Source organism: Pseudonaja textilis, chromosome 4 (assembly GCF_049901715.1).
Source record: "Pseudonaja textilis isolate UNSWEBS1 chromosome 4, rPseTex1.2, whole genome shotgun sequence".
In the NCBI taxonomy this organism is placed as follows: domain Eukaryota; kingdom Metazoa; phylum Chordata; class Lepidosauria; order Squamata; family Elapidae; genus Pseudonaja; species Pseudonaja textilis.
The window spans coordinates 37,194,419-37,206,554 of NC_141993.1; the positions used below are offsets into that span (position 1 = coordinate 37,194,419).

Here is a 12,136-nt window from a genome sequence, read left to right on the forward strand (position 1 = left end):
CTCGTGTGGAAATGTTCCCTCTGGCAACAAAATCCATAAATTAACGACATTCTGGATAATTAAAACCTTCCTTTTGTTTGTCTGGAATCTCCTGCCAAGAGATTTCATTAGATAATCATGCATTCTGGCATTGGGACGAGAATTTGTCCACATTGTACAGAGTTTCATCTACTTCAGACATTTTTTCTTTGCCAATATATATGGGCCCCTGTGTCTGGGCCTATTTTATTTGTACTCTTGCCCAGATTAGATAGCAAAACATACAGGCAACCTGTGCAGTCCCATAAAAATGTAGGCTGATATGTTTTGATTGTAGCCTTTCACTCTCTCTGATGTATGATTTGGCTAAGTTGAACTGTGGAGAGAAATCCATAAGGCAGAAATCTCTATTCAAAGTAGTACAGCATGTTTGGTGGATGACATGCCCACCAAATTTTGTTTCTGGTTCAGAAAAGCATTTTTTTCCAGGTGCATTTTAACATGAAGCAACATTGTTTGCTTCTTGGTTCACATTTATATATTTTTATTTTTTACTATAAATGAGTACTATAAATGAGAAATCTTGAACACCTGGAATAAATACATCAAAAGCATATTCATTTTTTTAAATAACAGAAGAGTTGGCTTTTTCCCTTATATTTCTGATTTAGATGGTCTCCTATCAGATGCTGGGACTTTTGCTCTTTGTTTTAACTATAGCATAACTAGAACCATAATTAATGAAGTAGCCTTTGTTTGTCTTTTATCTTTTATACACATAGAATATACATTTTATATTTTGTTGATGAGTTTAAAACTTTATATTTCTTTACTATAATAAAAAAAACCGGTTAAAAGTATTCTGGCCACAAACTTCATGATAGTTTTACAGAGTATCGTCAGCAGAGATGGAAAAGTTAATCATACAGAAAGTCTCACCTATGTATAATGAGTTTTGAAGTGTTATATTATATATTAATGTTATATGTTACTGGAATAATTAATAATATGCAAAGTAAGATACAAAGCAAGCATGTTATTTTGCTCTGTGTGTTGGTAGCCATACTAGAAGAAGGATGTACTCAGATTATTTATTTTTAATAGCCATCCTAACAGTAAAGCCACAGCAGCCAGAATTCCGATGCATCAAGAATTTTGCTGTCGTGTCTACATCTTTCAAATGTTGTAGTTGCAAGGATATATTTCTTGCCAGCTTTTTTTTTTTTTTAAAGAGGCAGCTACTGAGTTTTGCGCTGCAAATCCATGTTTGTCTTCCAAGTTCAGTTGTACTTATGCCCAGGACAGTGTATAGAATTACAGCTTGAAGCTGGATGTTGAACAAAATATGGACCAAAATTGTTTATTTTTTGAAAATCTGGAAAAGAAAAAAAGAGCATGTTGTTTGCATATTTTACAAAATCCTTTCCTCAAGAACTTTCTTTTACCACTGCTCTTATTTCCAAAACTTCCACAAAATCAAACAGGCTTTTTGTTTACATTTGTATTGTTGCCACCCATCCATGGAATATAACAAAACAACTGCACATGCAAACTCACAAAGGCTAAGTTAGTGAAGGTAAAGTAAATAAGTACCAGATTTTCTCCCTGCATATAATAAGTGCTTTCTTGTTTAATCGATGTATCCCTTTTTCATTTTAATTTTTAACAAATTGGGCTGGAGATTGGCTGAGCAGTCCTCTTGCTGGAAGAACAAGAGTTATTCTTGAATAATGTTTTGATATTGGCCATGTTGTGTCTCAGCTTCAATTGATAAGCATGAGAAATAAGTTATACAACTAGTCAGGTGAGCTAATGATGAAATTGACTTCCAGGACAATATTGGACATCCCCAGAATGACACTGATGCAAGAAAGTCTCATGCTATCCATCTAATTTACACTAACTATTTGAAATTTACAATGATTCAGAGAGCGCCCCCTCCCCCCGAACTAACTAAAGGTCCCAATAATATTAAGCAAGCATCTGGCTTACTATGAACTAGTACGAAGGATTGTTGTGTTGTTGTTGTTTTTCTACTATAAGCCTGAAGACAGAATTTTTTTCCTTTTAATCTCTCTCTTAAAACTATAATGCAAGTTATAAGGGCATTTATATAAGCTGTGAATGCATTAAATATTGGTTGTTGTATACCATCCAGAGTCATTTCTGATGAAGGGGAGGCTGTATAAATTCCAATCAATCAATCAATCAACAAACAAATAAATAAATGAGTCAAGAATGATAGCTTAAAAGAGAAAAAAGAACTATCCTTGAGACAGAACTAAGATATTGGGGCAAAAAGCAGGCTTACAATTTGTTCTTTTAATCCAAATTTTGGAATTTATTCCATAGGGATCATGTATTGTGGGACGGTAGAAGCCCAATTCATAACTTTGTTCCTAGAGCAGGGATGAAATAAGCTCAGGGCATATTTGCTGCATTTCCTACATTATTCAAGAGACTGGTAAAGAGGAAGTGATCTCCATTTTTGGTTATCATTTCAGATAATAGGAAATATGAAAACCAAGAGTGCATACAGGTGATTTTGACGCTTTGGAACTGGCTGTTTTCAGTACAAGTAGCCCTCAATTTATAACAGTTCAATTAGTGACTGCTTGAAGTTACAATGACACTGAAAAAAGTGACTTATGGCCATTTTTCACACTTATGATCAGGGCAGCATCCCCATGGTCATGTGATTTACATTCTGATGCTTGACTGCTGGTTCATATTTATGAAGCTTTTGGTGTCCCAGAGTCCTGCGATCCCCTTTTGTGAGCTTCTGAAAAGCGAAGACAATGGGGAAAACAGATTCACTTATCAACCGAGTGATTAATTTGACAACTTCAGTGATTCACTTAACAAACGTGGCAAGAAAAGTCGCAAAATAGGACAAAACTCACTTTACAAATTTCTCAACAACATAAATTTTGGGCTCAACTGTGGTCATAAGTTGAGGACTATACCTGTATATTTTCAAGAGATGACAGAAACTATTGCTGCATACCAGGATCTGGTATGGACAATATCAGAGAAATTATTACAGGTAGGCCTTGAATTATCACTACAACTGAGCCCAAAATTTCTGTGACATTTTGTTAAGTGAGGTTTGCCCCATTTTACCATCTTCCTTGCCACAATTGTTAAATGAATCTCTTCAGTTGTTCAATGAGTAACATGGTTGTTAAGTGAATCTAGCTTTCCCATGGGCTTTACTGGTCAGAAGGTTACAAAAGGGGATCGTGTAACCACAGGACATGGCAACCATCATTAATGAGTCAATTACCAAGCATCAGAATTTTGATCACATGACCATGGCGAATGCTGCAATGGTCATATGTGTGAAAAACAGTCATAACTGTGAAAAGAGGCCATATGTCACTTTTTCAGTGCTGTTATAACTTTGAATGGTCAATAAATGAACTGTTGTAAGAACTACCTGTATTGCATATTTATACTGCTGTCGGTGTATTCCTGAGGGGAATAACAAGTGGCTCTGCAGTGGAGAACAAGTGGTTCATTCTAGATTTGTCTCTGCTGTTTTGCAGTAGTTTAACCAGTAATTGAGGGCACAGCAGGTTGGAAAGTCAGTCTCCCCTTTTAAGGGAAAAAGAAAAAAGAAACATATCAAGTCCAAAGCGACTGATCTTCTTAATAAACATAGATCATGAGAAGAGTCTCTGGGAAATCATGCATGTCACATGGATTGAAATGGTCCCTGCCAGGTCTGGCTGGAAGGTCATATGGTTGTTGCTGGATAATGTAGGCCTGGAAAGAACAGGCAGCCAGGCACTATATGGCTGAGTTCATTGCTTTAGTGCTAAATTTCATGTAAGTATTAAAAAGTATGTACAAGTTTAGCCAAAGCACCACAGAGGGAGATGGGTTAAATCTGTAGAGTAATATGATTTCCAGGTTTCCTGGATCTCATCAGTATTTAAACCTAGAGGATTTTTCCTGAAAGAAAGGGGCAGGATAATGCTGCACTATCTCACCTGCACTTTTTTTGGTCTGGGCACATGGTCAAAAGCGGTGCTGAGAGAAGTTTTATAGGCAAAGCTTATAAAAAGTGACAGGCTTTAGCTGCTTCTAGGTTGGAATCTGGCAAAACAAACAGTTATGTCACGACTGTTCTTAATATTTTATGTTTCTCATGCTAAAACAATTATTCTTACTATTTCTAAGGTTTAAGCATAAGGGTTGATGCTTGTATAGCCAATATGACATCATCATTCAGGCACTGGAAGAAGGAATCCGAAAGCTTTGAAGAAACATAATTTAAAACAAATTTTTAAAAATGAAAATAATACTAAGGAAAAACTTTGAAATTCAAAAGAAAGGAGTGGGTGAGAAAATACTCCAGTGAAGATTGGGAGGCAATGAAATGGAATACCCTTGAGGATAATCTGACTGGATGGAAGACAGAACAAAACCATTTTGCAGTATAAATGCAACTCTACTGTGCCTTTATGTCATTCTAAGCCCCTTTCTTTTTTAAAAAAACCCATTAGCATTCCCCCTCCATTTATAACAACATTGAGTTTTATAGGTCTTAAAAGTATTCAGTAGAACACAATTCATTTTGGAGAACACATCCCTGGTCAGCAAAGTCAAAGCCCCACCCAGGTTTTTTTTTTATATAATGGGGGTGGGGATTTGATCTCCCTGCTATGAATGTAAATTTTGTCAATCATTGACAGTGACTGTCAAAATACTATTTCATGCATTATCTCCATCTTTCTTGCTACCATTTTGATACACAAATGTGATCTCTTTAAAGTACATATCCCTGGTTTGCTAACTAAGTTCTTAAAGCAGTTTCTGATTGAAAATCCTTCATTAACATGAAATCTTAGCTGAGATTTAAATATTTCACAGAGTTATGGTTTAAATAAATCTTAGATCTAGTTCATTTACAAAGTTCTGTGAGCTGTTGATTAAATCTAAATCCAATAAATCTACTGCCCCAGAGGTTATATAAAAAATCATTTGTGTAATGAGTGAGTAGAAGGGGAGGCAAGTGCAGAAATTTCCATTGTGACATTGTGGTATATTCTCCCTTATGTATTCTCAGACAATGTCACAATGCAAATATCAAAGGACAAAGCTTGATTTGTGATGTTGCAATGGGTATTTCAGAAAGTAAGCTAGGCTTACTTGTGTTTAAATATCAGAAAACCTAAACTAATTATAGATTTTGGGCAATTAAAAAAACCCTTTTAATCTTTTTACCAATATAAAGCATATAGCAGAAAGCAATCAATTTGCCATTTGAGATGTTTCCTTCCTTCCTTCCTTCCTTCCTTCCTTCCTTCCTTCCTTCCTAATCCTATTAAAGCAAAATGTCATAATAGATTAATGGAATCTATAATTGCCTTTCCGCGTTAGTTAATGCAATATATTAGCATTCATTGAGGACTTTTTAGTCAAAAAACTTTGAGCTGTTGAATATTGAGAATCATTTTTTAAAACCATATGTGGAAACTATTGCTCTTTGTATAGCAAGATTATTTAGATTAAGTTGCAAAGTATTTAATAATATCAGCCACCCATCTTATGACTTGAAAGTAAAAGAATTGAATTGCTTTAGTGAGGAGCAGCTAAAAGAAGATATTTTTGCCATAGAAAAATAATCATTGTTTTTTACAGTGCTAATTTACGGAGATTGTGGGTCAGGGTTAGCCACTAGTTTTGTGGGTTTGGACATTTATTATGTTCTTCTATATCATCTTTACACCTGCAGACAGTTTACAGCTATGTTGTTTTATTAGTGATTGGTGGAAAGCGATGACTGGAGCTCAGCCATTCAGATCAGTTGTAACATGAAGGAGAATAAAGACGAGTGAATTGGTTCTGCCTATCTCAGTGAACAGCAGTAGTCCTAATCACAAGTTAGGGAGGCATCCAGTGATTTAGAGAAATGATTTCATACACCTCGAACAGAGGAGGTTCCCCACTGTGACAATTTGTTTTCAGTTCATGATGAAGTTAGTGAGCCAACAGACTTATTCCTGCTTTCCCACGTTGTGTTTTTGGCCAACCGAATATGCTGCTATGTGGATTGGCTGTGAGCATTAGATAATGTCACAAAATAAATAAATAGAATTAAGTAATACATAAAGAAACATTTACGGTATTTATTAACCAACATTTAGCTGCTGCCTATTCTCAAAAGTCTCATTAAAGCGCTAATGTTGTTGAAACAAGCTAAATCATGCATACAGGACAACTTCAATAATATGGCTCAGAGCTGTGACCACAAAAATCGGATAGACGCCACTGTGCCATTGTGTGCATGTGTCATGGTTTCATGATGTAAACAATCCAGATAATGTTATTTGTGCACTTTGCATAATTTGCATCATTTTTGTGAGGATGTCATGATATGCATGGCATTGCTGGTCACAGCCCTACCTGACCTTCCTATCTCCCCTGCAAATGCACACATGCCTGAGAAATACTGTAGATGAAATCCATAGGTCATGCAAACTACAATATTTAATAGTTAGAGACAATGTATCTTGGCTTTAGGCTTGTGTATTATCCTGAAGTGCTTCAGAAGAAGTTGTAAGAGATCTTTCATATTTCCATATCATGCTACAGATCTTGTAATCAATTAGATATACTAAAGAGATCTATAGAAATAAATCTTATAGTCAATTAGACATAGAACCAAGAAAGCTCTTGGTTCTACTTGATGTTGAATGTATCTACATTCAGCATCTTACAGTATCTTTAACTGAATGGCAAAATCTTAAATTTTGAAAGTTCTTTTACTAGGATGCTTGTGTGAGAAAGAGTCGTCCTCTTTTCATCACAGCCTGCCCTTTAATTGTCCTGGGCAACCCTGAGAAGTGTATCCACTTCTCTTTCAAATCTAATTTTATCCCAGACCTTTTAGGATGGCATGTTGCTCTTCTTATCAGCTATCAATGATAAAGCACATTTTATCAGTGTTTCTAGCTTGGCTGAATATTATTAAAATGGCAGCTGACAGAAATGATGATGATGATGATTGTTTTAGAATCTGCACATACTTTGCTGGATCAAATTCCTTCACTGATAATTGTTGGACATTTTGTTTCCCACTTCTGTTGCTTCCCTTCCCTTCTTTTCCCACCTATATTTTACTTTAGCAGAGCCACCCACCAAATATCAAATCTCTCAGCCTGATGTACGTTCTGTACTTCCGGGAGAAACGTTGACATTGCGCTGTCAAGTGAAAGAGGCCACCGCCACCACTTGGACTAAAGATGGAAAACGTTTGGTGCCCAATAATCGAACAGTCATTACTGGGGAAACTCTGTGGATTAAAGATACAACACCCAGAGATTCTGGCCTTTATGCTTGCACTGTTAGGATTGCAGACAGTGAAACTTTCTACTTCATTATAAATGTCACAGGTAAGCTTCCTGACAGACATTTTCCAATGTATGCAAACGGCTCATCTAAATTAATTAGGTATGGAGATAACAACTTTATTTTTTTCTAGAGTAAAATAAAACAGGCCACATAACATTCTAGTCACTCTTTCATTATCCGTCTGATCTAGCTTTTTTGGTGATTTCCTTGATGGCCTTTTCTGTATCTCTTTAATGTGAAAATCAAATAGGCTTTAACATGACAGGGGATTTTCAACTCTCCTCCCTCAAATATTCATCTGATATCAATTATGTTTTTTCTTTTGTACCCAAAAATGGTGGTTGTGGTGTTATGTAATTTTTTTAATTTCTCAAACCAACCTGGCTTAGCATCAGTTTTGATGAAAGATGGCAGCATGAGGTATTCAAGGAACTAAAATTAAAAAGATATTTCTTCAATATTGGAGTAAATTGAGGAATGTTTCATTGACTTCTGAGTTGCCACTACACAGAAAGTATGAAATTACTGATTACTCTGGGAAATACAGATAGTTCTCAACTTATGACAGTTACTTATTGACCATTGGAAGTTACAAGGGAGTATTCTTCCCCAAAGTGATTTATAACCAGGTTTCAAAGTTCCAAAAGTTGCCTTCCTAGTCATATGACTGCATTTTTTTTGGCAACTGGCCTGAATTTATGACTGTTTGCAGCATTCCATCATGACCATGTTTTATGATGGCTTTTGTCAGAAACAGGCATATACTTCTGGTTTCTAGCAGATATTGGTGCATAATAAAAATAGGTTTGCTTAATGACTGCTGTGTTCAATTAATGATGGCCACATTTTCTTAACAATTGCCATGAAAAAGATCATAAAATTGGATTCAATCACATGGTAGCCGACTTACAATTGTAATTGCTCGGTTCGATTATGGCCATAGCTGAAGAATTACCTGCATAAGCAGCTTGTATGTATGTGTTTATTACTTAGCAGCTTGTCTGTTTAAATTGAAACTATGAAATCCTTCAAAAGAGGTACTTAAAATGTGTGTTAGTGTGTACACAGCATCACTTTTTCAGAGCAACCATGACTCATTTCAGAGGCATGCTATTTCTGCTGTCTCCTCACGTGTGTTTTCACGCCCATCTCTTTTTCTGCATGCAGAAATATCCAGGAGTATATTTTGAAGTCTAAAAAACTGACACAGCTGCCTTAATGATTCACAGCGAAGCATTTTATATGCATTCCTCTGTGTTCTGAGTCACTTTTTTTTCAAAAAGGGTTTCTATAGATCTGGAATATAAACTGGAAATTAAAAATAGTGATTAATAGAGTTACCCAAGATGTATACATCTATCTATGCAGAATTATATTCAGTGGGGCTCATCCCAGAAACAGTCCTAAAGTCACACCAAAAGAAAGTTGGATGTTTAAATCAGTTGATGTTCCATTAATAAATAGATATACATAGATATACATACATAGAGTATATGTGTATTATAGTAATAACACAAACTATTTGAATGTATGCTTTTGTGTTTTCAGTAATAATAAAACTATTTTACGTTATTTTATATTCAGTATATAGTAGAGATCTACTCTTTAAAATATATGAGTTTCTTAAATCCATTTTATTTTGTTTGTATTAAAAAAAGAATAAGCAAGGTAATATTTTGTTTAAGATTTTGATTCATGATCTATGTGTATGCAGTCTGTACATAGAGAGGACAGTGGTCATACTTATGGATGTTCTGAAGCACAAACTTAGCTTCACTGACTTACAACCTGCATTATTATGGTTGGTTGCATAGTCAGCCAGATGTTTATCCTGGATTTGACATTTTGATCTACTTATCCAATCCTTCCCAAGGATGATGATGATAATGATGATTAAGTAAGACTTGCTTTAGCTATTTTTCACTGGCTCAAGGTTGACTCAGCCTTCCATCCTTTGGAGGTCAGTAAAATGAGGACCCATGTTGTTGGGGGCAATATGCTGCTTCAAGACAGCTGTAAAGCAATATGAAGTGGTATATAAGTCTAAGTGTTATTGCTTTTTTCAGAAATATCTCTCACATGTGTATTGTTCTTAATATCCAGACTGCAGAAAAATACATGCTTGCTTAAAGTATCTAGCAGATGAATGATTTTTAAAATAATTTTTAAACTTCAGATGTTCTTTCATCTGGAGATGATGAAGATGACAATGATGCTTCTGAGGATTTTGTGAATGACAGCAACCCAATCAGTAAGTAAATTCAATAGTTAAAGTTTGGAAGATAAGTGTTGAAAAACTATGTTCTGGTTACCTTTATTCATTCTTGTATCCAAAGTTCCCAACTCGAGTTTTATGAAGATGAGCTTTTGTTTTACAGTAGTTTACTTACTCTGTAGCTGTAAAATGCATGAGCTTTAATTAGCAACAGTTTATCCCTCTTATTTTAAAAATATTTCTAGTATTTGTGGCATGGATATAAGTTAGCATATTTCTCCCTGTTCATTTATTTGAATATCTACCAATTTATTTCTTACAACGTGGCAGTAACTTATAATAAAAGCAAACATCTTTAATGGATAAAGTATTATGATCAAGAAGCTATATTTTTCCTAATGACTGTTTGGCCTAATGCCAACAACTTTAACAAGAAAGTTGACAGTCCAGACAGAGAATGATTACCTTATCTGTCAACACAGAACAGTATCAAAACAATTTGAAACTAAACATTGCTATCAGATTATATTTGTAATAAATCAAAAGAGAAACTATATAATAATCATAAATATAGTGGCTATATTTAATTAAATGTAAATTTAAATGAATGAATCCAATCTAATTTTAGTTCAACTTCAGCAACTACTTTTTGGAGAATGGACATGCAATCTCAGTCCAAGATAAAATACAGTCTTTTTCCTGGGGAGGGAAATCATATAGCATTATCCTACATAATATATAACCTTTGTTCTGTTACATTAACCTGGGACAGTTTAGTGAATATGTGTGAGTATAAACATAGATAAAGTATATTTAAAACATAGTGGCACAGTGGTTAGCAGTATTGTAGGCTAACTCTGCCCACACACCAGGAGTTTGAGTTGAACTGGTTGAAGGTTGAATCAGCCTTACATCCTTCCAAGGTTGATAAAATGAGGAGCCAGATTGTGGGGGCAATATGCTGACATTTGTAAGCGATTCAAGAGAGGGCTGTATAAAGCACTATATAAATCTAACGGCAATTGCTATTTTAGTATACATTTACATATGTGTACTTGTGTGTGCATATGTGTGGATAGATAACTGGATAGATTTATTTTTTATTTTATTTTATTTGTTTGTCAAACATGTACAAGATAACAAGTATAAGTATAAACATAAACATGAACAAAAGTGATTTCAAATATCACTTTTGAAAATATTTGTTAGATAGCCATGTGTACAGAATGTCAGTCTCTCTGTGGGTTTGCGTATATGAGCGAAGAATAGGTGGGTTAAGCCAACCATTATCCTGCATATGATTTCTATTTTGACAAAATGCTTTTTATTAAGAAACATAAAGGCAAATACATGTCTTGGTTATTCAATGCAGCTAATAGAAACATTTGCTGTTCATTCAAATCCATATCAAATTTGAATTTGAATGTCAAACATAGGTACATTATTGGATTTTATACTGTATATGCTTTGACAGGCATTTTATGTAAGATGAAATAAATCTCACCAGTATTATTAGTAATTTGATCACAGCTAATAGGGACTAGGTTGAGGGTAATTGTGATAGGTGATATTATAATGCAATGGTACTAATTATTGAAAATTTTAATGCATATCAAACACTTCATGCTTTATCTTGAAAACTCATAATCTTCTTGTGGCTAGAAGAAATCAGTTTTAGTGATGGTCATTTTTCCAAAAGTTATCTAATGCTACCCAAGTCATTTACTTACCTACACTAGACAAATACATTTACTATAGTTATGAAAGAAGTCTAGAAATCATGATGCCAATATGTTTCAAGGCTAACTAGAACTTGGGAGACAAGAGTACACCATACTTGTTGTAGATAAAATATAGATTGCTAATATTGTTCAGTATTGCATAGCAGTTAATAAATCATGTCCATTTCAAGGCCAAAGTGAACCTAGCAGCCGTATGAGTTCCTGTACTTAATGCTGATTCTCTTTAGGAACAATTTATCCTTTATCCAGATTTTGGACTTTCCTCCAACAATGTTATTTGTTTAAACTGTTTTGTGGAACATGCTGTTTTCAGGGCCAAAATATTTATTCATTATGGATAGGTATTCTGTAAGATTGTTGCTGGATGAGTGAGGTTTTTGTTTTGTGTGTGTGTTACAGACTTAACTGATTTATTTTGGTTGCCTAAATTTCTTTGCAGCAATATTGCAATTTAGTTGTAATGTCTATTTTAAGGTTTCTTTCTTTTATACGCCTTTCAAATTAATGAAGTATTTTCTTAAGTTTGCGGTTTTAAGGAGGAACAGCACAGAACAGCACGATGAAATGCTGACTGATTTTTCTAACTAATTAGTTCTAAAGGCTCTACCCTGAAACAAAAGCAATCACGCACAATGTTTAGAGTGCTTAATTTTTTTTAGATGTTTTCTTTGATTGGTCAGCTTGTTAAAGAGTTTGTAGCTGTGAACACTTCACCAGCTGTGTTTTTATTTTGCTTTGTGGCTGAAGGGAAGATTCCCAATGTGTGTTAGTGGATTCAGAAACAGCTGTAATTGAGGGTTGGAAAGATTTAGTTGTTATGTTCTTCTATGCTGATAAA

The 12,136-nt window shown here is 34.7% G+C and overlaps 1 protein-coding gene across 31 annotated transcripts in view; it reads left to right on the plus strand.

Annotated features, from left to right (window-relative positions):
* The window catches only part of FGFR2 (fibroblast growth factor receptor 2), a 152,139-nt gene that overhangs the window by 68,379 nt on the left and 71,624 nt on the right, over positions 1 to 12,136 (plus strand). For 25 of the 31 annotated variants that reach the window (XM_087932633.1, XM_087932619.1, XM_087932618.1 and 22 more), the window contains 2 exons: positions 7,119 to 7,382; positions 9,518 to 9,592. The exons of 2 other annotated variants lie outside the window; for them this stretch is intronic. In XM_087932633.1, coding sequence (XP_087788759.1) covers positions 7,119 to 7,382; positions 9,518 to 9,592 — 339 coding nt within the window. Of the gene's footprint in view, positions 1 to 7,115; positions 7,383 to 9,517; positions 9,593 to 12,136 lie in introns of all 31 variants that reach the window. 4 more of the 31 variants (XM_026704881.2, XM_087932631.1, XM_087932632.1 and 1 more) reach the window with 1 other exon arrangement.